Here is a 26,867-nt window from a genome sequence, read left to right as displayed (position 1 = left end):
TAGGTCTTTCTTTTTCTTTTTTATTTGAATGTGTATGATGAGAGAGAGGGATAGAATCTTGCTTAATTTTTTAATCAAGTATAAGTTCCTAAAATCGTTCAAGATCAGTTTCTTGGATGTTCTTTGACTTAACCCTAACCACATACAACTCTACAGGGAACATAACTACCCCTAAAGAAAACAATAGGGAGTTAAAAGAGGCAAACAAGCAGGAAATGAAGAAAGACAACTTACTATTTCAGGAGAAAAAGACCTCACAAGTGTGAAATAATCCAAGATCAGACTTGATCATATTAAAATAAAAATGGGGAGTTTACAAGAAAGAAAATGAATTATTTTTGCCAATTAGTAAAAAAATAAATAGGCAATTAGGCAAAAAAAATACATTAGTCAATCTTATTGCTTTTTATAAATGCCTAAAAATTTAGAGTGGTTTTTCTGCCGATTTACATAACAGATAACCACTGTGCCCTGAAAATAAGAGGAAAATAATAATAAAATGTAAAAGAAAGCAGCTTCTCAGACTAACCAAATACTAAAAGAGCTTTGCAGTTTAAAATATTGTCTGTCTAGCAGCTCTGATACAAACTTTCCAAAACATCTACTGAAACACCTAAGAAAAATGCAGGATGAAAACTTTAAACCTCATATCAGGACAAAGAAAGTTCATATGCCACCAGAATTTCAAGGCTAAAGATCTCTATTGAAAAGGTTGGTCAATGGACCTTGTATACCACACAGACAGCAAGCCTGAACAACAAAAATGATCTACTCAAATTCCCTACAGATCATTCAAATTCTACTATAGATCATAAATACAAGGTTTATACCAACCAGACAGAAACTAGGCAGCTAGCTGTTCTTCCACGTGTGTCTACAACATCATGGAGCAAACTGCTCCTATAACCCTTTCTTTCCCCATCTTCTAGGTGGTTTCAAAGGGTGTCTATAGGGGGGTTCCCTTGGACTCTTTCAGATGGTCCATGAGGTCAAAACTATTTTCATAATAAAGTTAAATAATTTACTCTTTTCACTATCACTCTCTTATGAGTACACACTGTAGTTTTTCAGAGACTATATGACAGATGACATCGCAAAAAACTGAATCCAACTGTCTTCAATGAAGCCAGACATTCTTTAATTTGCAAAAAGGCAAAACAACACCACTCTTCACACTATATTGTTTTTTGCTTTAGAATATGTGGTAATTTTTCACAAAAATGTTATTTCTATTAATATTGGCTTACTGTTATTTTAAAATGAATATTTTCAGTTGTAATTTCTAATATGATAAATATCACTAGATATAATCCACATAAATAAAAAACTCTCCAGGGTCCTCAATAATTATAATGATTATAAAGGAGTCCTGAGACCAAAAGTCTGAAAACTGCTACTCTAGACAATCTAAGTCTCTTAAAGAACGTCACACTTCCTTTACTGATACCAACACCAAGTCCAAGAAAATAATTGGGAGGGAAGAACATGTGTATTGGTTTCATGTTCACTCATAAAGAAAGTGCAGTAGTTGAAAAAAAGACAGGAGGCTCCCGGAGAGCAGAACATATTGGAGACTAATATTCATATACTCCATCTGTTCAGAGGATCATGCAGTAGAAGACAAAGGAATATTCCATTTTACTCTAGCATAGTCCCAGCTAGACAAGTGACATGAATGTAAACTAGCATGCCAACTGAAATTTAAAGAGTGCACACAAAAGACTGTTGAATCTCAGATCTGTACCTCTGAAACAAACAATGCAATATACGTTAAGAAAGAAAAAAAGAAGAAGAATGTGGCAGGAGGGGAAGAATGAAGGGGGGGAAATCGGAGGGGGAGAAGAACCATGAGAGACGATGGACTCTGAAAAACAAACTGAGGGTTCTAGAGGGGAGGGGGGAGGATGGGTTAGCCTGGTGATGGGTATTGAGGAGGGCACGTTCTGCATGGAGCACTGGGTGTTATGCACAAACAATGAATCATGGAACACTATATCTAAAACTAATGATGTAATGTATGGGGATTAACATAACAATAAAAAAAATTTAAAAAAAATAAAGAGTGCACACAAGAACAATCTACAACCTTTGTCATCTAACAAACACGAGGACTAAATGAATCTTTCATCATTTAAGGAAAGAAATATCATCATGAATACTCAATGGAAAACTAAAGCTTTAAATATAAATTCAATTTAAAAATTCCATTAAAAAGAAACTTTAAGAAAAATTTTGTATCCTCAATAGGATGCTAGAGGACAAAATCTCTCAAGAAAAAGAAAAACAGAAATAAAGTAATAAGAAAAGAACTAGATGAAAAAGAAGACAGGTAAAGCAAAAAGTAAATAGTGCAGAAAGGGTAAAAAAAAAAAAAATCCACATTAGGGACAATAAACCAACATTATGGAAAATTAAATCTTTCATTTGAGACCAATCTCAAGATTTTCCAGAATGCAGGAGGGGGATATGGGGGGAAAAATGGAATTGATATATTATATAAAAATAATACCCAAGGTTACAATAAGAGGCATTGAATACCCACATGTCTTTCTTGAAAATGTACTTCAGTTAGCAATGCAGTTAAAGCTGTTATGTTATGTTATGTACTTCACCCCCTCTAGTCAGAGACACCAATAAAATGACAGGAATGGAATTAACTCAGAACAATAAAAAGCAAGTGGGGGACAACTATTCAAAGATGAGAAAGATTTCAATAAATTTTTGAAATATAAAGAGGACAGAAACCTGTTGACATATAAACCAGAACACACCTACCAACAATGGTGGGAACTTCACTGAAGGAGAGGGAAGAGCTAATCATCAGTAAAGTGACAGCTTAGGGGAACAACTCTGAAAATTGCTAGGCCATCAAACAAAACAACAAAGATCACACATCACATAGCTACTGTATTTGGAGATTTCTGCCATTTGTGTTTCAGAATACAAACAACTATGTTCTAATGAACAGTTTAGGATATTTCAACTTTTTAAAAAACTCACTTGTGCTTATAATCCCCTTCATTTAACAGTAGCAAATTCCAATGATACAAAGGCATATCTCCACAAAGAAACCTGAACTGTGATTCTGTTTACACTTCTTTAGTCAAAAATAAATCTTATTAAGAGAGCTTAATGTCATCTCTAACAAAACCCATAAAACTGCCCAGTGCTTTAATCAAACCAAAGGCTTTCAAATTATTTCCCTGAGGTTGCAGCATGAACACTGATGCAGTTCTCTCCTTCTCCTCCTGTAAATCATCTCAGCAAAAAGATTTTTACGTGTGATTTTATTTCTCCAAGAAACTTTTTTAAGTAACTCAAGTTTTCAGCAAAACTCAGAGGCAAATATTAATCCACAGACTCTAAAACACAAATGTAGACTACAAAAAATAGCTAGAATCCAAGAGAAAGGGGGCTAAAGGAAAGTTCAGAGTGTGGCTAGAAGAACTAGCAGCAGATACCAGAAACTTTGCATAAAAATACACTCCCTGAAAGTAAATGGCTTGCCCTTAAGTGCAAAAGTGAATTTCAATGTTTGAAATACTGAGTACAGAAACCAAATAAAAAGTGTTAGAGACAGAAGCACTCCAGCTCCCAGACGAGTTTAGAACAACGTATTCAGTGGTTCTACTTAAAAGAATCACACAGAAAAGGCATACTGTCTAGAACAAGCTTGACTGTGAACAAGCATGGCCAAAGTAAAGCTTTGGGTAATATAATCTGTACTCTCCTCCCACAGCAACCTTCTGCAAATAAGTGATCCAGGCATATCTAATTTCTTAGATATGGGTAATATTAAGGGATCTGACACAGCATCAATACAAAAGTATTGAATGAAAGAGGTAGAAATGTAATACTAACAGTGCAAACTTGACAAAAAAATACTGCCATACACAGGTGACAATTTACACTTTATCATGACTTCTTAAAAATTAATAAAACTCTCACTGCTATAAAGAAGACCAACAAAGCAGAAATATAAAGATTCAAGGAAAAAGATGGCAGAACAAATGAAAAGGGGGTATAAAAATGACAAAACACAGGAAAATAGTTCAAGGGAAAAAATCATCATACAGAAATGAAGGAATATAGAGAATATATAATAATATAGAACAAGGAGCAAAAGAATATAGATTTAAAGGACACAACAAAATGAAACAGAACAAAGGAAAAATAATTTAGAAGGGTCAGGGCATCAATATTAGATTTAGAGCAATGGTTCTCAAAGTAGGGTCCCTGGACAAGCAGCTGCACCTGCAGCTGCAGCTTCACTTGAGAATTTGGGAGGCAGTGCAAATTCTCACACCACCAGAGACTTATCAGACTCAGAAAATCTGGGAATGGAACCCAACAGTCTGCTTTAACAAGCCCTCCAAATAATTCAGATGCTCACTAAAGTCTGAGAACTGCTGCTTTGGAAGATGGAAAAGGAACAATATGAATACAGCCAAAATGTCCAACAAGAAAAACCAATCAATACATCACAAATATTTACAGATAAAAGCTAAGAAAACTTAAAACTTGAATCTGCATATTAAGAAGGGCATAAGTGCCAGAGAAAACTGACCTAGAACAGTCAACTCCAAGACATATCTAGGAAATTAGTGAACTTTAAAGATGAAGAAATAATCTTTTTAGCAAAGGAACAAAAAGATTAAGTTAATTAAAATGGAGGAAAAAACCCACAAAAAATCAGATGGCATCTCATTACTTCACAACAACATTAAATATTACAAGACAGTGGAACACTCAAAGGTTAAGTGTGAGCCATAATTTTATATTCCTCCAAACGACCCTTCAAAAATAAAGGTTACAACAAGCAAACACTTTTGAATGAACATGCAAGAACTAAGGGACCACTGTTCTCATGAAATATTCTTGAGAAAACCACTAAGAGAGAAACTTCAGCCAAGCAAGAATGGGAAAAGGAGTACTGTTATCAAAGCAGTAAAGCATAATTAGCTGTAAAATAAAATAAATGTGGGGATTAGAAGGGAAGAACAGAGTGTGAATATCAACTATCCCAATAATATGAAAATAATATAAATAAAAACTGAAAGGAAAAAAGGGAGAAATGATGGGCTGGGACTCCAAGTTTGCAATTTAATGTTAACAAATCAAGTAGTAGAAGTATATTTTACAGTAGGAAAATAATATTATTCATTAAAAACTAATACTAGAAAAATGGGAGTAAAAGAGCAAAGACATATTATGCACAGGCAGGGATTTACTAGGTAATAATTTAAAGAAATACAAAACTGAAGATATCATAGAAAGATATAATTATGAAATTAAACACTAGAACAAAATACAGACCATCCAAATACCAGAAAACCAGAAACACATGCACCCACACACATTTTAACAGCAGAATGAAAGACTTGTGGTAAACTATGAAAATAGAAAACATAACACAATGACAGCATTGATACCCAACGTATCTATCACATGGATAAATGTAAATGGAATAAATCATCACTTTAAAAAATAAAAGAGTTAAACACATGTCCACATAAGAACTTGGACAGAAATGTTTGTTGCAGCATTATTCATAATAACCAAAAAGGAAAAACAACTAAAAGTACCCATCAACTGAAGAATAGATAAACAAAATGTTATATATTCATATAATAAAATATTATTCAGCCATAATAAGGAATGGAATATTGATACATGCTACAACATGAATGAACCTTAAAAACATTAGGCTATGTAAAAGAAGCCAGTCACAAAACACCACATATTGAATGATTCTGTTTCTATGAAATGTCCAAAATAGGCAAATCTACAGAGACAGAAAGTAGATTGGTGGCTGCCAAAGGCTAAAAGTTTGGAAGAATTAGGGAATGGTTGCTACCAAGTACAGAGTTTCTTCTGCAGGTGATGGAAAATGTTCTAAAGTTGATTGTGGTAGTGATCACACAACTCTGAACTGCACTAAATTGAATTCACTGAAATTGTACATTTTGAATGAGTAGATTATATGATATGATTACATCTCAATAAAGCTGTTTAAAATTCTAAATAATAGAAGTGCTACAGTGTGGATCACAAAGGAAAACAAAACTTCACTGTATACAAAGCACATACCTAAAATAATATGATTCAAAAAACCTTTTAAATGGTAAGATGGACAAAGGCAAATACAAACAAAAAGAAATAAGGCTCACAATATTAGTCACAATCTTAAAAGTCAAGACAAAAACAAAGATTAAACAAGTAAAAAAAAAGTTTATAAGTCTAAGGAAGATAAATCCAAATGAATAAATAATTATCTGTGAATTTATCATCACCAAAAAGCACTGTATTTATAGTATAAATATTCATGAAGAAACTTTAGAAGACATTATACTTAAACAAACAGACACTAGTATTAGGAGGCTTTCATTCCCCTCACTTAGTCCGTAACAGATCAACTGAACCAAAAATAAGTATGAATATAAAGACTAAAATCAAAAACATAATTAGTAAGGTAAATCTGATTGACACATATCAAAATCTTTACCCTGAAATTATAAAAATAATATCTTTTGAAGGGTCTAAGAAACAGTCCAAAGAATTAATAACACCTTATAATAAGTTCCAAAAGGTAGAAAAATACAGATAATATTCTTTCATTAATACAATAAAATTTAAAATAATAAGTTCAGAAAATAAAAAGACTTCCACCTTGAAATTCAAAACTCTTTAACAAGCATTAGAAAAACAAAAAATAAACCAAAATTGCAGAATTGTTAAAAACATGACAAAAGTTACCCAATATCATATTCTAGTTATCAGACTATGGCAAGCTCAGAGGAAATTTTAAGCACTAATATCTGTAAGAAAAGAATGAGAATCAATGAATTCAGTGCCCAAACTCAAAAAGTTAATAAAGGACGGGGTACCTGGGTGGCTCAGTCAGTTAAGCAACTGACTTTTTGTTTCAGCTCAGGTATCATGAGTCATGAGATCAAGCCCCACGTCAGGCTCTGTGCTGGGCGTGGAACCTGCTTAAGATTCTCCCTCTGCTTAAGATTCTCCCTCTCCCTCTGCCCCTCCTCCCACTCGCACATGCACGCTCTCTCTCTAAAATAAGTAAATAAATCTTAAAAAAAAAAAAAAAAAAAAAAAGCCAGTAAAGGACAATAAGAGAGCTACAAACCAAGATTAATAAAAATAAAAGTAGGTTTTACTTAGGAAAAGAGCAGAAATCAATAAGTGAAAGCTGATTTATTGTGGAGAGGAAAAACTTAAAATAGCCACCATTATTAAGAAAAAAGCAAAGAAACAAATATTCAACTAATAAATCCTGAGAGGAAATAACCACAAAAACAAATTTAAAGTCTTATAATTAATTACTTTCCTCAACTCTATACAAATCATTTTAAAATATTAATAAAATGGATATTTTACAAAGAATGATAATTTACCAAAACAGACTCCAGAAGAGAGAGAAAATCTAAACAAACCAATTTTCATAGGAGAAGTAGAGGAAGTCCAATATATCTGTTAACCCAACCGCAAAACACTAGGACCCAAACAGTTTCATGGGAAAATTCCACAAAACCCATCAAAACTAGGCAATTCCAATGCTATTAAAACTACTCCAGAACATAGCCAAAAAAAGAAAGAAAAAAAGAAAGAAAGCCTTACATTCTTTTTATGAAGCAAGTATAACATTGAAGTAAAAGTTAACCAAAGATTTACAGAACAGGATCATATGAACATCAATGCAAAAATCCTAAATAAAATGTTAGAAAAAAACTGGGCAGTACATCTTTTAAAAATAATATATTATGGAGAGATATTCCATGTTCATGGATAGGAAGACTCAATAATGCCAAAAAGTCAGTTCTTCCCAACTTGATCTATAGATTCAATGCAATCCCAATCAAAATGCCAGCAAATTATTTTGTGGATACTGGCAAACTGACTCTAAAGTTTATATGGAGAGGCAAAAGACCCAGAACAACCAACATAATATTGAAAAGAAAGAAACAAAGTTGGAGACCTGATATTACCTGACTTTTTAAGATTTACTACAAAGATACAGTAATCAAGATAGTGTAGTATTAGCAAATGAATAGACAAACAGATCAGTAGAACAAAATACAGAACCTAGAAACAGACCCACATAAATATAGTCAATTGATCTATGACAAAGGAGCAAAGCCAATACAATGGAGCAAAGACAGTTGGTGGCGCTAGAACAACTTAGTATCATATGCCAAAAAATGAATCTAGACACAGACCTTATGCCCTACACAAAAATTAACTCAAAATAAATCACAGACCTAAATGTAAAAAGTAAAACTATGAAACTCCTAGAAAATAACATAAGGAAAAACCTAGACAACCTTCAGTATGGTGATGCCTTTTTAGATAAAATACCAAAGATATGATCCATGAAAGAAATAACTGATAAACAGGACTTCGTTAAAATTACAAACTTATGTTCTGTGAAAGACAATGTCAAGAGAATGAGAAGACAAACCACATACTGGAAAAAAATATTTGAAAAAACACATCTAATAAGGACTCTTATCCAAAATATCCAAAGACTCTTAATACCAAAATGAACAACTTAATTAAAAAATAGGTCACAGACCTTAACAGACATCTCATCAAAGAAGATATAGAGATGAAAAATAAGCATATGAAAAGATACTCCACATCATATATCAGGGTAACAAAAATAGTAAGATACCACTATACACCTATTAGAATGGCCAAAATCTAAAACACTGACATCACCAAATGCTGAGAAGGATGCAGAACAACAGGAAGTCTCATTCTTTGCTGGTGGGAACACAAAATGGTACAGCCACTTTGGAAAACAGTTTGGTGGTTTATCACAAAACTAAACATACTCTTACCATATGACCCAGCTATTGTGCTCCTTGGTATTTACCCAAAGAAGTTGAAAACTTATGTCCACACAAAACCTGCACATGGGTGTTTATAGCAGCTTTATTCATAATTGCCAAAACTTGGAAGCAACCAAGATGTCCTTCAGTAAGTGAATAGATAAATAAAAGGTGGCACATCCAAACAATGTAATATTACTCAGCACTAAGAACAAATGAACTATTAAGCCATGAAAAAGACAAGGGAGAAATTTAAAGGCACATTACTAAGTGAAAGAAACCAATCTAAAATAGTGTGATCCAAAAAATAAAATAAAGGGCACCTGGCTGGCTCAGTCAGTAGAACATGTAACTCTTGATCTCAGGATTGTAAGTTCAAGCCCCATGTTGAGGGGTAGAGATTACTTAAAACTGAAACCTTTAAAAAAAAAAAAAAAAAAAAAAAACAGGGGCACCTGGGTGGCTCAGTAGTTGAGCGTCTGCCTTCAGCTCAGGTCATGATCCCAGGGCCTGAGATCAAGCCCCACACTGGGCTCCCGGCTCCGCAGGAAGCCTGCTTCTCCCTCTCCCACTGCCCCTGCATGTGTTCCCTCTCTCGCTGTGTCTCTCTCTCTGTCAAATGAATAAATAAAATCTTTAAAAATAAATAAATAAAATAAAATAATTAATTAATTAAAAATAGATAAATAAAATAGTGTGATTCCTACTATATGACATTCTGGAAAAGGCAAAACTAAAAAGACTTTACAAAAATCAGAAGACAGTGACTGGGAAAACAAGAGGGGCTGATTTTTGTGACTTTTTACAACCAGCGGGGCTCAAAGACTGGAGTTGTAGAGATCTATGGCAAGGCCGGTGTGGAGCCTGGTGGGTGCTGCAGTGCTCCTGTGGAGAAGGAGCGCAGATAGCCCAGGAGCAGATGGCAAGATCTGAGGATCCCCTGGGACGCACTGAAAGAGATGGTTCCCCCTTCTTGGAGTGCATCTGGGAAACCCGGCAGGTGCCATTTCTCTACCCTGCCCCTCAGCAGAAACTAACTTCAGTGAGCAGCACAGTGCCAACACTGGTGGCCTAACCGGCTTACACCAAGCCCTGCCCCCCTGCAGTCAGTTGGTGCTGCTTTTCTTGGGCAAGTATGCCTGAGAACCAGTGCAGCAGGCCCCTCCCCCCAGAAGACCAGCACAAACCGCAGCAGGCACCACGTATACTGACCACAGAGTTCTGCAAAGCTTCAGCTCTAGTGGAAACAGTATCAGGTCTCTTTTAACAAATAGACCAGGGCACACCTAGTTAAAATCTGCCACACTCTGGCCAATGTCCAAACACTCCACAGTGCAGGCAAGGAGAAACTGCAGATGACTGGCCTGAGGGGAAGAGCAGTAAAAACACAGCAGCAGAGTGCACACAGCATACACCAGAGACCCTTCCTGAAGCACAAGACCCTGGACAGCATATGACCTCTTCTTTCCTAACACACTGAAGAAGACACAGACCTAGACAAAATGCTAAGACAGAGGAATTCATCTCAAAAGAAAGAACAAGAAAAGGTCAGAGCCTGGGATCTAATTGAAACAGATAAAATTAATATGCCTGATCCAGAATTTAAAGGAACAATCATAAGGATACTAGCTGGGCTTGAGAAAAGCATAAAAGATACCAGGGTCCTTCACCACAGAGATAAAAGACCTAAAAACTAGTCAGGCCCAATGAAAAATGCAATAAACACGATTTGAAACCCCCTGGATATAACGCCACAAGGATGGAAGAATCAGAGGAACAAATAAGTGATATAGAATATAAAATTACGGAAAATAATGAAGCTGAAAAGAAGGGGGAAAGAACAATATTGGATCAATGTAGACAGGAAACTCAGCAACTCCATAAAACATACTAACATTCATATTATAAGAGTCCCAAAAGAAGAAGAGAGGGTAAAGGAGGCAAAAGATTTACTTGAGGAAATTATAGGTGAAAACTCCCTAATCTGGAGAAGGAAACAGGAAGCACAGAGAACTCCCATCAAAACCAACAAAAGCAGGCCAACACCAAGATATATTGTAGTTAAATTGCAAAATACATATATAAAGAAAAAAACCCTAAAAGCACAAAGACAAACGTCCCTAACTTACAAGGGAAGATAAATAAGGTTAGCAGCAGATCTACCCACAGAAACTTGGCAAGCCAGAGATGATGGCATGATATATTCAACAAGCTGAATGGGAAAAATACGCAGCCAAGAATACTCTATCCAGCAAGGCTGTCATTCAGAATAGAAGAGATAGAGAGTTTCCCAGACAGGGCGCCTGGGTGGTTCAGTCGGTTAAGCGTCTGCCTTCGGCTCAGGTCATGATCCCTGGGTCCTGGGATAAAGCCTAGCATCGGGCTCTCTGCTCAGCGGAGAGCCTGCTTCTCCCTCTCCCACTGCCCCCTGCGTGCTCTCCCTCTCTATCAAGTAAATAAATAAAATCTTAAAAAAAAAAAAAAGAATGGATGCTATACTTTGTCAAAAGCTTTTTCTGCATCTGTTGAGAGGATTATATGGTTCTTATCCTTTCTTTTATTATGTGGTATATCAGGTTGATTGATTTGCAGATGTAGAACCACCCTGTAGCCCAGGAATAAATCCCACTTGGTCATGGTAAATAATCATTTTAATGTACTGTTGGATCCTACTGGCTAGTATCTTGGTGAGAATTTTTGCATCCATGTTCATCAGGGACACTGGCTTGTAATTCTCCTTTTCAGTGGGGTCTTTGGTTTTGGAATCAAGGTAATACTGGCCTCATAGAAAGTTTGGAAGTTTTCCTTCCACTTTTTGGAACACTTTGAGGAAAAACAGGTATTAACCTTTAACTGTTTGGTAGAATTCCCTTGAGAAGCCATCTGGCCCTGGACTTTTGTTTGTTGGGAGATTTTTGATTATGGATTCAATTTCTTTGCTGGTTATTGGTTTGAGTTTTCTATTTCTTCCTGTTTCAGTTTTTGTAGTTTATATGGTTCTAGGAATTTATCCATTTCTTCCAGATTACCCAGTTTGTTGGCATTTAATTTTTCATAATACTCTCTTATAGTCATTTGTATTTCTGTGGTGTTGGTTGTGATCTCTCCTTTCTCATTCGTGGTTTTATTTATTGGGATCCTTTCTCTTTTCTTTTTCATAAGTCTGTATAGGGGGTTCATCAAATTTTATTAATTCTTTAAAAAACTAGCTCCTAGTGTCATTGATCTGTTCTACTGTTTTTTGTTTGTTTCTATTTCATTGATTTCTGCTCTAATCTTTATTATTTCCCTTCTTCTGCTGGCTTTAGGCTTCATTTGTTGTTCTTTTTCTAGCTCCTTTAGGTGTAAGGTTAGGTTATGTATTTGAGATTTTTCTTGCTTCTTAAGGTAGGCCTGTATTGCTATATACTTCCCTCTTATAACCATTTTTGCTGCATCACAAAGTTTTTGGACCATTGTATTTTCATTTTCATTTGTTTCCATGTATTTTTAAATTTCTTCTTTAATTTCCTACTTGACCCATTCATTCTTTAGTAGGATACTCTTTGGTCTCCATGTATTTGTGGTCTTTCAAATTTTTTTGTGGTTGACTTCAAGTTTCATAGCGTTGTCGGAAAATATGCACGGTATGATCTCAATCTTTTTGTGCTTGTTGAGGTCTGATTTGTGACCTAGTATGTGATCTCTTTTGGAGAAATGTCCCATGTGCACTCAAAAGAGAATGTGTATTCTGCTGCTTTAGGATGAAATGTTCTGAATATATCTGTTAAGTCCATCTGGTCCAATGTGTCATTCAAAGCCATTGTTTCCTTGTTGATTTTCTGCTTAGATCTGTCCATTGCTATAAGTGGGGTGTTAAAGTCCCCTACTATTACTGCATTTTTATCAGTGAGTTCCTTTATGTTTATTATTAATTATTTTATATATTTGGGTGCTCCCAAGTTGGGGGCATAAATATTTACAATTGTTGGATTTTCCTGTTGGATAGACCCCTTTATTATGATACAGTGCCCTTCTTCGTCTCTTGTTATAGTGTTTTGTTTAAAATGTGGTTTGTCGGGACACCTGGGTGGCTCAGTCAGTTAAGCGTCTGCCTTCGGCTCAGGTCATGATCCCAGGGTCCTGGGATTGAGTCCCACATCGGGCTCCTTGCTTGGCAGAGAGCCTGTTTCTCCTTCTACCTGCTCTGCCTGCTGCTCCCCCTGCTTGTGCTCTCTCTCTCTGACAAAAAAAAAAAAAGAAAATGTGGTTTGTCTGATATAAGTATTGCTACTCGGGCTTTCCTTTGCCATCCATTTGCATGGTAAATATTTCTCCATCCCCTCATTTTCAATCTACGGGTGTCTGTAGGTCTAAAATGAGTCCCCTGGAGGCAGCATGTAGATGGGTCTTATTTGTTTTATCCATTCTGACACCCTATGTATTTTGATTGGAGCATTTAGTCCATTTACATTCAGAGTAATTACTGATCTGAATTTAATGCCATTTCATTACTTGTTTTGTCATTGTTTCTGGAGATTTTCTCTGTTCCTTTCTAGTCTTTGTTGCTTTTGGTCTTTCTTTCCCACTCAAAAGGTGCCCTTTAATATTTCTTGCAGGGCTGGTTTAGTGGTCACAAACTCCTTTAGTTTTGCTTGGGAAACTTTTTGATAAAAACCTCAACAAGGTAGGGATAGAGGGAACGTACCTCAACATCATAAAGGCCATATATGAAGGCCCACAGCTAATATCAGCCTCAATGGGGAAAGACCCTCTAAGGTCAGGAAGAAGACAGGGATGTCCCCTCTCCCCACTGTTATTTAACACAGTACTGGACGTCCTAGCCTCAGCAATCAGACAACAAAAAGAAATCAAAGGCATCCACATCAGCAAGGAAGAAGTCCAATTTTCACTATTTGCAGATGACATAGTAGTCTATGTAGAAAACCTAAAAGACTGCACCAAAAAACTGTTAGAACTGATAAACAAATTCAGTAAAGTCTCATGATACAAATCAACATATAGAAATCTGTTGCATTTCTATATACCAGTAATGAAGCAGCAGAAAGAGAAGTCAAGGAATCGATCCCATTTACAACTGCACCAAAAACCATAAGATACCTATGAATAAACCTAACCAAAGAGGTAAAATACCTGTACTCTGAAAACTATAGAACACTTATGAAAGAAACTGAAGATGACATAAAGAAATGGGAAAACATTCCATGCTCATGGACTGGAAGAACAAACATTGTTAAAATGTCTATACTACCCAAAGCAATCTATACATTTCATGCAAGCCCTATCAAAATACCACTAGCATTTTCCACAGAGCTAGAACAAACAATCCTAAAATTTGTATGGAACCACAAAAGACCCCAAATAGCCAAAGTAATCTTGAAAAAGAAAAGCAAAGCTGGAGGCATCACAACTCTGGACTTTAAGTTATAATACAAAGTTGTAGTGATCAAGACAGTACAGTAATGGCACAAAAACAGACATATAGATCAACGGAACAGGACAGAAAACCCAAAAATGGACCCACAACTGCATGATCAACTAATCTTTGACAAAGCAGGAAAGAATATCCAATGGAAAAAATACAGTCACTTCAACAAATGGTGTTGGGAACCTGGACGGCAACATGCAGAAGAATGAAACTGGACCACTTTCCTACACCATATACTAAAATAAATTCAAAATGGATGAAAGACATAAACGTGAAACAGGAACCATCAAAATCCTGAAAGAAAACACTGGCAGTAACCTCTCTGACATCGGCCATACCAACTTCTTACTAGATACATCTCCTGAGGCAAGGGAAACAAAAACAAAAATGAATTATTGGGACTTCATCAAGATAAAAAGCTTCTGTATGGCAAAGGAAACAATCAACAAAACTAAAACACAACCTTCAGAATGGGAGAAGATATTTGTAAATGACATATCTGATAAATGGTCAGTATCCAAAATATATAAAGAACTTATTAAACTCAAAAAAACAAATAATCTGGTTAAAAAATGGGCAGAAGACATGACTAGACGTTTTTCCAAAGAAGACATACAGATGGCTAACAGACACATGAAAAGATGCTCAACATCACTCATCATCAGAGAAATACAATTCAAAATTACAATGAGATACCACATCACACCTGTCAGAATGGCTAAAATTAACAACACAGCAAACAACAAATGTTGGCAAGGATGCCGATAAAGGGGAACCTTCTTGCACTCTTGGTGGGAATGCAAACTGGTATAGCCACTCTGGAAAACAGTGTGGAGGTTCCTCAAAAAGTTAAAAATAAAACTACCCTAGGATCCAGCTATTGCACTACTAGGTATTTACACAAAGGATACAAAAATACTGATTTAAAGGGATACATGCACCCCGATGTTTATAGCAGCATTATCAACAATAGCCAAATTATGGAAACAGCCCAGCTGTCCAATGACTAACAAATGGATAAAGAAGATGTAGTATATATATACAATGGAGTATTATTCAGCCATTAAAAAGAATGAAATCTTGCCATTTGCAATGACGTGGATGGAACTAGAGAGTATCATGCTAAGTGAATTAAGTCAGAGAAAGACAAATACCATATGACTTCACTTGTATGTGGAATTTAAGAAACAAAACAAATGAACATGGGGGGCAGGGAAGCTAATCAGAAAATAACCTCTTAACTATGGAGAACAAAATGAGGGTTGCTGGAGGGTAGGTGGGCAGGGGAATGTGTTAAATAGGTGATGGGTATTAAGGAGGGCACTTGTTGTGATGAGCACTGGGTGTTGTATGTGTGATGAATCACTAAATTCTACACCTGAAACTAATATTACACTGTACTGTATGTTAACTAAATGGGATTTAAACAAAAACCTGAAACTAAAAAAAAAAAAAAAAAAGTTGTGAACCTAAAACTGCTCTAAAGAAATTATAATAATAAAGTCTTTAAAAATAATAACAACAATACACTAAGATTAAGTAGGGCTTATCATATCAGGATATATTTTCATATAATTCATGAGATAAACAAATCTAACAGAAAAAGATAACAGTATTATACCAATAGTACATAAAAAGCCATTTGACAACACTGAACACCTATTCTTTATCAGAAACAAAACAACTCAGTAAATATAGAGCCAGACACTTGTTTAACCTGGTAAAATAGATTCCAGACTCAAAGGCAATATATTATACTTCGGAGAATCACTAGAAGCATTCCTACTCAAATTAAGAACAAGACAAGGATTCCTATAACTATCACTACAATTTAAAACTGTACTCATGGCTAACTGGATCAGATAAGAGAAAAATTAATGTATGAAAAATCTAAAGAGGAAAACTATGTCTATTTATACTTAATATGATTAAATACCTAGAAAATCCAAGAGAATCAACTGTTACTACAAACAGTAACAAAATACAGTGAGAACTGTATAAAATTAGTATACTAAAATCAACAGCTTTCAAATTTAAAAACTCATCTTGTATAAAAGGCATCTGCTAAAGTCCTACAGGTAACATCACCCTTAATGGTTAAAAACAAACTTTTCCTGCTCCAAAGAAAAGGAACAAATATGGCTGTTCACTCTCACTACTTCCATTCAACATTAAGAGGCTCTAGTGCCCCTTTTTTACAGATGACATGCTTGTCTATGTAAGAAGAGCTGATGAAATCTACAAAAAGCTAGTAGAGGAATAAGTGTTTAGCAAGACTGCAAGAAAAAAATTAATATACAAAAATCAATGTATTACTATACATTATCAACAATTAGAAACTGAAATTTTTTTAAATACTATTTATATCAAACAGTATGAAATAAATCTGAAAAAAGTCAGATGAGTAAAACCTGATCCTTAAAACTACAAAAATGTCTGAGAGAAATTAAAGACCTCTAAAATAAAAGGAGAGAAATACCAGGTTAATGAACTGGAAAACTCAACATTGTTAGGGTATCAATTCTTCCCCCTAAATTGACCCATATATTCAAAGCAATTCCAATCCAAATTCCAGCATGCACTTTGTAGATACTGACAAACTTATTCTAAAATTCATATGAAAATGCAGACGCCCAGAATAACCAAAACTTCAAAAAAGAAGTACAAAGTTGGAAGATAATCCTGTCTCATTCAAGATTTAATTTGAAAAGTAATCAAGATAGTATGGTACTAGTGTAAAGACAGACAAACACAATCAAGGGAATAGAACAGAGACTAGAAAAAGACCCAAACATAGGACAACTTAGTTTTCATAAAGGTGCAAGAGCAACTCAATGAAAAAAGGACAGTCTCTTCAATAATTGGTGCAGAAACAATCAGATATTCATATGCAAAACAAATAAATAAAAATCTACCAAATGACTAAAAACAACTCAAAATGTCTAAGCTATGGAATAAATTATAGTACACTGATAAGATGGAAATCTGCACATCTGTTAAAAAAATGATCTCTACATACCAATAGGGCAAGGGGACTTGAAATATATTGTTAAGTAAAAAAAAGCAAAGCATTAGAACAGTGTGTTAAGAAACACCTCTTGGATAAGGTTGGTAAGAATATTAATAAATGTATTTGCTTATATATGCAGAGGAAAATTCTGACGGATACAGTTAGTGCTAATGGCAACAGTTATTCTTCTGAGGTGATGAATAGGAAACTTTCAGGGAAACTTTGCTGCATGACTCTTAACATTTTGTAAACCGTATTAATCCATTTAAATAATTCTTTTTTAATTGGCCTTCAAGCTATAAATACAAATAAGTTGTAATTTATATCCAAGGGCCAATACCAAATTGAGTGGATATGAGCAGAAGCAGGTAAGATACAACAAAAATTTACATCATCTAGCATGTGGGATTATACTAGAAAGTAGCTTAAAACACGTAATTGCATATGTTGCTATACTTCTTATATTATTCTCTCATAGCCACTCTTCTCCAAAACATAATTTCATGCGCATTTTTACTGTCAATTACTATGTAGCGGTTAAAAAATAAATGGCAAACCTCTAAGCACTGACCTGGAAATATTTCCAAGCCACAGTATTAAGTGAAAAAAACAATCCAAAAAGATTCAGTATGAGCATTTTAAGTATCAAAACAACAGGAAGAAATAAAACTCTCAATATATGTGTGTATGCGAATGAATTTTTTAAATCAGAGTATGCACCAACCACTGGTGACCTTCAGAAGGCATAACAGGTGATTTTCACACTATACCATTCTTTACCGTTGATAGCCTTTTAAAAAACATAACATAGATCATGAATCAAAAATTATTATGAGAAACAAGAAAGTAACCCAGTTTAAGTTTCTACCACTGAGAATCTTACTCTGGAGAAGACTTGGGAATTGCACATGTTTGTCCAGAATAGTGCTATATTCAATTAAAATAATTTCTGAAAAAATCAAGACAATTGGGCAGTAAAATGTCATCCATATTCCTCTCACAAGCTGAATTATGACACACTGTAAGTACTAATTAGAAAATTTTACCTTTCTTGAAGTATAGATGTCAAAAAATGGCTTATTTCTGACACTAAATGGTTCCTGTGTTTTGTCAATGAGCCCAGTCTTCATTTTTTCATGTCGAGGACTTATTATTTCTCTTTCTATACACTGCAGACGAATATTAAAATCACAATCTCCAACTGGCTGTGCCTGAATTAAATGAGAGAATTATTTAAATTTCAACACTGAAAACTATCTTATCAGCATAATTATTAAGGCTGTCACAGTATACATAGCAGTCTATGTAAAGAGCATCCTTTGGAGTTGTCCAATGCACAGCCTGCACAACCACACATGCCAGTCCTGCTTTCACTAAACACACCTAAACACATACACGGTTGTTTATTTTAAAATTGTAAGTGCATAAAATAGTATAGGAGAGTGGCATAAATCTTCTCTAATATAAGTTGGTCTGAAGTTTTCACATCTGAATTAAAGTACTAATATACTCACTAATCATTTTATTATTTGAATTAGTAAAATTATATGAATTAGTAAAATCTGTATAAAACTACAATCCACATAATTCAGGAAAGGATAAGCAAATAACACATCAGAATAAGCAACACAATCACTTTGTTGCTTAAAGCGCTAATGCTTTACAGACATCAATAAGTAAAAGATAATTATTAGACAAATACATCCTCAACTCTAAAAACTAACATAGAACAAAGTCTCCATAATATACTCAATTATAGTTATAAATAAAGTTCTCCATATACAGTATATATACAATACGATACATATATGTGGTACAAATGATTCGAACCATAAAGTAAAAAGTGCATAGACTTTTTCTGTAAATTGAAGGTAGAGGCTTACCCTATCTTAATGGCATATAATAATACAGCCTCTAACATTTCATCTGGGTGACAGTAACCGTCCAGATTAGTAGCATCACCTCATATCAAGTACCCCTCTTCTTTACTTTGCAATTGGACACCCTCCATAAATTTTTCTCATCTTTTCCTCTTCTTCCTCTTCTCTAATCTATACTACTCAACTAACATTTACACAACCCAATGTTTCCAAATAGGTGACAGTATTTGCTTAAGCTGTGGACATTAAATATGCCTTAAGGAGGATCTTTTCTATTGGAAGGATGACAATTTTTATACTCAGCAAAGAATAAGGAGCAAAACAAAGCGAGTAAGCCCTAGGTACGAGGTAGTTTATGTTCCCTTTACACAAAGGCATACAACTGTTTGCAAAAGGTATGTATTGAGGAAACATCAGTAAATAATCACAAAGTCCATGTGGAATCTTTTCCACGTCACCTACATCATCAATAAAGTTAAAAAACCTAAAATATTAGGCTTATTTATTTGACCGATTAGATGAATTCAGACCCCTATAAAGTTAATGTGGAACAAGCAAGTCGTCCGTTTTTTTTAAAAAATAGTCTAACAACTGTCTAAAAATACTTAAGTAGTCTAAATTCTCTAAATACTTTTCACTTAAAAATATATATATACAGTGTGTGTGTATACACACACACACACACACACACACACACAAATCAAAACAACAAGAAAAAATTGAAAGCAAGTTCACCTTCAAATCTATGCTGCCTATAGGAAAGGAAGCATTTGTTAGGTAGGTGTTAAATCACTGAAAACAGACAACAGAAAGAACTCAGTTAACTACTAACTAACTTGCTTCCTAGTTTTGAATTCTTTCTCACTTCAAAATACTACCCATGTTGCCATTGGAGTTATCTTTCAAAACAATGAAAGTGTGATCCTATCATTACCCTAACTAAAACCCTTCAAAAGTGCCCTATTACATCCAGAACTAAGCTAAAATGCCTTATTCAAGTCACCTGGCCCCCTATTCAACAATCTATTCACATTTCTTGCTGTGTCCCACATCCCACCACACATCAAGTGCACTAATAACCTCTAATGCTCATGACCTCCATGATTCTATCCTTCAAAATTAATTCATGTAACTTTCTCTATCTGCAAGTCCACACTTCTATGACTCAACTTTACCCTGGTTAAACTGAAATACTCTCACCTCTCTAGTACCTTTCATATATTCCAGTATCTCTAATATACCTTTACTGTTGTTATACTATTATAACTATTTCTTTACATTTATTTCTCATCCATAAGATCGATGGTCCACAAATTTCTTTTGATTTTGTACCCAATCTAAGTACATATCCTACCAAATGCTTACAATTTATGCACGTTAATTTTTAATGAGCTGCATACAACTGTGTATGTTATAAAACAGACAAAAATTGAATAAACAGACAAAAAATAAACAAAAGTTCTACTTTCTTCCCAAATCCCACTGTTGAAATGGCCTTCTTTGGAGGCCAGTGTACTGAATTACGAATTCCCTGAAGGCAAGAAATTATGTCTTATTCATTTGTGTATACCCAATATCTAGAACAACAGTTGACATATAAAAGATGATCAATGAAATTCTTGCTGGACAAAATAAGGGAACTAAAAAGATTTTAATTATTTTTTCAAAACATCATTTTTTTCTAATAGTGACCTTGATTTGGTGATTCAAAATAAGCTGGTTAATTATAAAGGCTCAGTAAATTAAAGAACTAAATATATGATGCTTTCGATTATAAATATATCCTAATATCAGAAATGTGAGGGAAATGTGACTTTAAAATCAATGAAATATGGCAATAGGCACTCAACAAATACTTACTGAGTAATTATAGACCTAGTAAAAGCATAACTTAATAATTTTTACAGCAAAATATGGATGAATTTCCTAAACAAGACACAAAAGCACAAACTTTGAGAAGGTCTAGTAAGTCTGATTTCATGAAAATGAAAAACTCCCCCGTGCATCAATAGATACTAATTTGCAAAAGATATTGTTTGTCACATACATAACCAAAAAAGGATTAGAATGAAGAAAAGATAATTCCTACACATTAAGAAGATTGACAACCAAATAGAAAAATTAGAAAATTATTCGAACTTACAATTAAATCTCAAAAGAAAAATCCAAACAAGTAAAAATGAACGTATGAATCAGGCTTAACTTCATTAGCAACAATGGAAAAGCAAATTAAAACAAGATCAGATGCCATTTCACACATATCCAATTAGCAAAAATTTTAAACTCTGATAATACCAACGGTGGTAAGTTGTTACACCTACTTCTGAGAGGAATTCAGCAATGTAGCAAATACACCTGAAGTTGCCAATTCAGTCAGAATCTCTATGATGTAGGTAGGGGTGAGGAACTGTACTTTTAAAAACACCTTAGGTGCTTACATCCCAAGAATGAGAATTGTCCTAGAGAAATTCTGATGTATGCACACAAGAATATATAAACTGTTTAATAGTAGTATAACAGCAAAATATGGAAACTCAAATGTTCACCAAAAGGAAAAAAGACAAATTCTGTATATTTATACAAAGCAATACTCAATAGTAATTAAAGGGAATGAACTAAACCTATCTGTATTAATACAGATAAATCTCAACAAAATAATGTGGAGTAAATGCTCGGTACCACAGTACAGTACGGTATTTATATAACACTATGAACTTGCACAACAATACCACATATATTTTATGGACACACACATAGGTAGTAAGGTTATTAAAAACATTCATGGAAATAATAAACATCAAATACAGGGTAGAAGTTGCTTCTGGGATAGAATAAGTGAGGTGTGCATGAGAAACTTCTACTGGATCTGTAATGATTTATTTCTTATTAAAAAGAAAGTGGAGTAAAAATGACAAAATGTTAAGCTTTAACAAATCTGGTGGTTAGTACATGTGTATTCCTCATATTATTCTCTATACTTTTGTATACGCTGAAATGTTTCATATTTTTTTAAATTAGAAGGCTGTTGTCAAAGACAAAGTTCCCAGGCTAAGAAGTGAACCTGCACAAAACACATATTAAAGCAGAGCTCAGCATCAAAAGGCACAGGAGACAAAACTCCCACATTCACAACAAAACAATGCCACCCCAACCCTTTATGTGTCATTATGGGCCAATGAACATTATTCCAAAATCTATGATAAAAGTAAGCCAATTCTGGAAAGCATTACTTCTGAGGCATTTAGTAATCACAAACTGATGAAATTAAAATTTGATGGTTTCTGACCTTGAGTCTCTTAAATAGGAAACCGTTTGAAATCTATAAATTCAACAGAAAATGAAATATGTACATTGAAAATTTTCAGGAAAAAAATGCCTTTAAAGTGGAATAATGCAATCCTGAATCTCAATACTATAATTTAAAATATATACCCAAAAAGGAACTTTTAAAAATTTTTGTTATAAATCTTCAAAATCCTAAAACTTAAACACTTTTAATTCCAGAATTCTTAATTGCTTTCAGTCTAGTTTGAATACTAAATGACTATGCAATTTGAATAATACATGTCTAGAGGAATGATTATACCTTTTCATAGATGTACACTACTGAAAGAGTTTCTCACATTTACAGAAGTCATCTTGTACTGCCTAAATAGACACTGATACTATAATTAAATGTAAACAGGCAGATTCTTGGCTTGTCTAAAACTATAGGAAATGGATAGAAAATATAATTCCTATTTTTTATATCTATTTATAACAGAATTTTATATTTTGTTTTTAAGTTTCCTGCCTGTACTCATGAATAACATATTTGTGTCCCCAAGTTATACATTCAATACCCATAATCAGTTTCTCTCTCTTTTTTTTTTTTTAAGAGACAGTAATAAAATCTGTGGACTCCTTTTTTTAATCGTGTACAGGATAACTAAAACCAAGAGTTTCCATCTTAAAAAAAATTCTTATTTTATCAGTTAAACTATCTTTCTTTACTCACTTCAAGTATCTAACAAAATCTAAAGACAAAGGAATGTGCAAAATTATTATTAAGGTATCAAATGAGTAACTAGAGTCACAATTTTCCTTTCCTACTTCTCTAAGGCAGTAACACTTTTTATTTGTAAAAACATTATCTGTTATCTCAGGGACAATTTTTATTTTATAAATTATATTAAAGGTACTTACATTGAATTTAATTATGTCATATATCAAATATCTAGGAACGGCCTGTCCATTTACTCTGTCAATAATCATTTCCTTGAAAGAAAAAAGAAGGTTAAGTTTCTTCATACTTTAATGGCAATTTCTTCAATTTGATTAAAATAAAACATACACAAAGAAAGCACATAAACCATATATATACAACCTGATAAAACATTAAAATGAACACACTTATACCCAGATCAAATCAATAGACTGTCAACATCCCAAAACTCCCTGTCAATTTACTCTGTATTGAAGTAAAATGATATGACAATATCTCATTATGTTTTTCTATTTGAATTGCTATGCTATATTTTGTTTTATGTTTGAGTTCCTAAGCAACTATCAGAATAAAGAAACTACAAATTTTAAATTCCAAATATGAAGAATATTTTTTTAAATAATTTTGTGTGGCACCTGGGTGGCTTAGTCGTTGAGGGTCTGCCTTCAGCTCAGGTCATGACCCCAGGGTTCTGGGATCGAGCCCCGCATCGGGCTCCCTGCTCAACGGAAAGCCTGCTTCTCCCTCTCCCACTCCCCCTGCCTGTGTTCCCTCTCTCGCTATGTCTCTCTGTCAAATAAATTAATAAAATCTTTTTAAAAAAATCATTATTGCTTTAAATTTTGTTATAGGCCAACTACATCACAAAATTTGTAGGTATAAATGGTGCCCTTATTGTAAAATATATTCCCCATGCAACCCATGCAGTCTTTCTTGGTCCCATGTCTCTCTACTATGATCAAACAGAACAGGACAAGAGAATATATTACATACATAGCCATTAAGTGAAGAAAAAAAAAAAAACTTAAATTCTGCTTAGAATTATTTTAAAATTATTAAAAGATAGGGGTGCCTAGGTGGCTCAGTCATTTGAGTGCCTGACTCTTGGTTTTGGCTCAGGTCATGATCTCATGGGTCATGGGATTGAGCCCCACATACGGCTCCACACTCAGTGGTGAGTCTGCTTGGAGATTCTCTCCCTCTGTCCCTCTCCCTGCTTTCTCTCTCTCTTCCCCACACTCTAAAATAAATAAATCTTTTTAAAGAAAGATTATAGGTACATAATGTAGTATTTCATAAAATTTTAATTCTTAATAATACATTTTGACCTAAAATTATTTTTCATTCCTCATATTCTTCCCAGGAAACTACGCAGGGTTTTTCTTAACTAATTTCATGACAGAAAATCCACAAAAAACACCTAAAATTACAAAGAACACAGTGATGTAGGACAGATATACTTTGTTAAGAAACTATAATTAATTAATTACTTTCCCAAATACGTATTTGTTAACCTGCAGACATTTATGGTTATCATCCTGAACCCAACACATGGCATAAACTGAATCACTTTATTATCTTAAACTGTTTACTAAATATTTTTACTTAAATACTTGTATCTGAGAATTTTATAAACCATCAAGATGGCACCAAAAACAGGTTTCAATTCATTGTTATTGTCAAAAGTGTGTGGAAGGAAATTAAGTGAACTTCCAAGTTCAGATAACAGACATCACAGAATTTCTCTCCCAAATTACCTGATGAAATGAGCAAAAACATGTATTTCTTTGAACATTAAAAAATGGCAAAACGGAAAATTTATTATCAGCAAGCAAAACTAGTAAAAATAAATATACAAGTAACAATTAAAAACTGAAAACTACCAAGACTGTGGTAAAACAAAAAGGCACAGCAGGGTTCAGCTCCAAGCCCACTAAACCCCGAGAAGCCCTACTTGTCAACTGACAAATTTCTGATAATTGTCACTATTACACTCAAATATAGATAGAAACAAATTCAGCAGTTATTCTTGTCTTCTTTTTTTCTCTCTTCTGATTGGAGTAATAAAAATAGCACAATACTCTGTGCCTAAAGAAACACTCCTGGACTCCACAATGAATTGAAGAAATAACCTGAGCATTACTGGAATGATATATGGCTCCCAATTAGCTGAAGAAAACATTCGCTAAAAGCTTTTTAAAAAGAACAGAACCCAGGGATTCTAACAAAAGACCCAATAAACTAGGCTGAGCTCTTCCCAAATGACCTCCCCACCACAATGTCCCTCTTCCCCAGAGCTGCCATCATTACCCTAGGTTACAGAAAAGTAGATAAACATAAAATACCTCAGCTTAAAACTTAGTTAAGAAAATTGGAACCCTTCGGTACTGTTGCTGGGACTGTAAAATGGTACAACCACTATGAAGAGTAGTGTGACAGTTACATCAAAAAGTTAAAAATAGCACCTCCATAGGATCCAGCAATCTCACCTCTGGGTATATATCCCAAGAACTGAAAGCAGGGTTTTGAAGAGGTATTTGCACACCCATGCTTATAACATCATTATTCCAACAGCTAACAGGTGGGAGCAGCCCAAATATCCATCAACAGATGAATGAATGAATAAATGTGGTATACAGATGTAGCAGAATGTTATTCAGCCTTGAAAAGAAATCTATCACATGCTACAACATGAATAAACCTTGAAGACACTATGCTAAGTAAAATAAGCCAGTCACCAAAAAGGCAAATCCTATATGACTTCACTTATATGAGGTATCTAAAGTAGTTAAAATCACAGAAATAGAAAGTAGAATGATGGTTCTCACAGGCATACAGGTAATGAGAAGCTATTTAATAGGTAGAGTTGCAGTTTTACAAGATAATGTTCTGGAGAACTGTTGCACAAAAAGGTGCATATAGTTAACACTACTGAACTGTATCCTTAAAAATAGTTAAGATAGTAAATTTTATGTTATGTGGTTTTACCACAATTATAAATTTTTAAAAATTTTTAATAAAACCCAGTTAGGAAGGAAAAACAGATTCCCTATTCTAACCAAACTGGAGAATCAGGAATTAGATTTACCATCCCGCCTGAAACAACCAAATGTGGACAGAATAGAGGAAGCAATAATTTTCAAGGCACTAGACATCCAACAACAAAGGACAGTAATCTTCTGATTTGTTTAGTGTATATTTTTCTGGGGTCGTTGTTACCATTTTAGCATTTTGTTCTCTCATTCACCTATTCTACTCTGGACAAAATGACAAGATGGAAAAACTCACCTCAAAAAAAAGAATAAGAGGCAGTATTGAATGCCAGGGACCTAATCTATTCAGACGTCAGAACAGGAATTCGGAATAACAATTATAAAGATACTCCCTGGGCTTGAAGAAAGCGTAAAAGACACTGGAGAATCCCTTTCTGGAGAAATAAAACAACTAACATCTAACCAAGTTGAAATCAAAAAGGCTATTAATGAGATGCAATCAAAAATGTGGAGGCTCTAACTGCTAGGATAAATGAGGCAAAAGAGAGAATTAGTGATATAGAAGATCAAATGATGGAAAAAGAAGCTGAGAAAAAGAGAGATACACGCCTACTGGATCACAAGGGGAGAATTCAAAAGATAGGTGAAACCATAAAGTGAAACAATATTAGAATAATTCAGATGCCAGAAGAAGAGAGAGAGGGGCAGAAGGCATACGGGAG

The 26,867-nt window shown here is 34.3% G+C and overlaps 1 protein-coding gene across 3 annotated transcripts in view; it reads right to left on the bottom strand.

Annotated features, from left to right (window-relative positions):
* Positions 1 to 26,867, bottom strand: part of RNGTT (RNA guanylyltransferase and 5'-phosphatase) — a 326,132-nt gene that overhangs the window by 184,363 nt on the left and 114,902 nt on the right. For all 3 annotated transcript variants that reach the window (XR_004300164.1, XM_032409299.1, XM_032409300.1), the window contains exons 10-11: positions 23,353 to 23,424; positions 18,334 to 18,498 (exon numbers count right to left, since the gene is read on the bottom strand). Coding sequence is in view for 2 of the 3 variants with exons in the window: in XM_032409299.1 (XP_032265190.1) it covers positions 18,334 to 18,498; positions 23,353 to 23,424 (237 nt within the window). In the remaining variant the exon portion in view is untranslated. The remainder of the gene's footprint in view (positions 1 to 18,333; positions 18,499 to 23,352; positions 23,425 to 26,867) is intronic.

Source organism: Phoca vitulina, unplaced genomic scaffold, assembly GCF_004348235.1.
Source record: "Phoca vitulina isolate PV1807 unplaced genomic scaffold, GSC_HSeal_1.0 scaffold11, whole genome shotgun sequence".
NCBI classification, from domain to species: Eukaryota; Metazoa; Chordata; class Mammalia; order Carnivora; family Phocidae; genus Phoca; species Phoca vitulina.
Note: the sequence above shows the minus strand (reverse complement) of the source record. Positions and strands in the feature narration are given on the sequence as shown.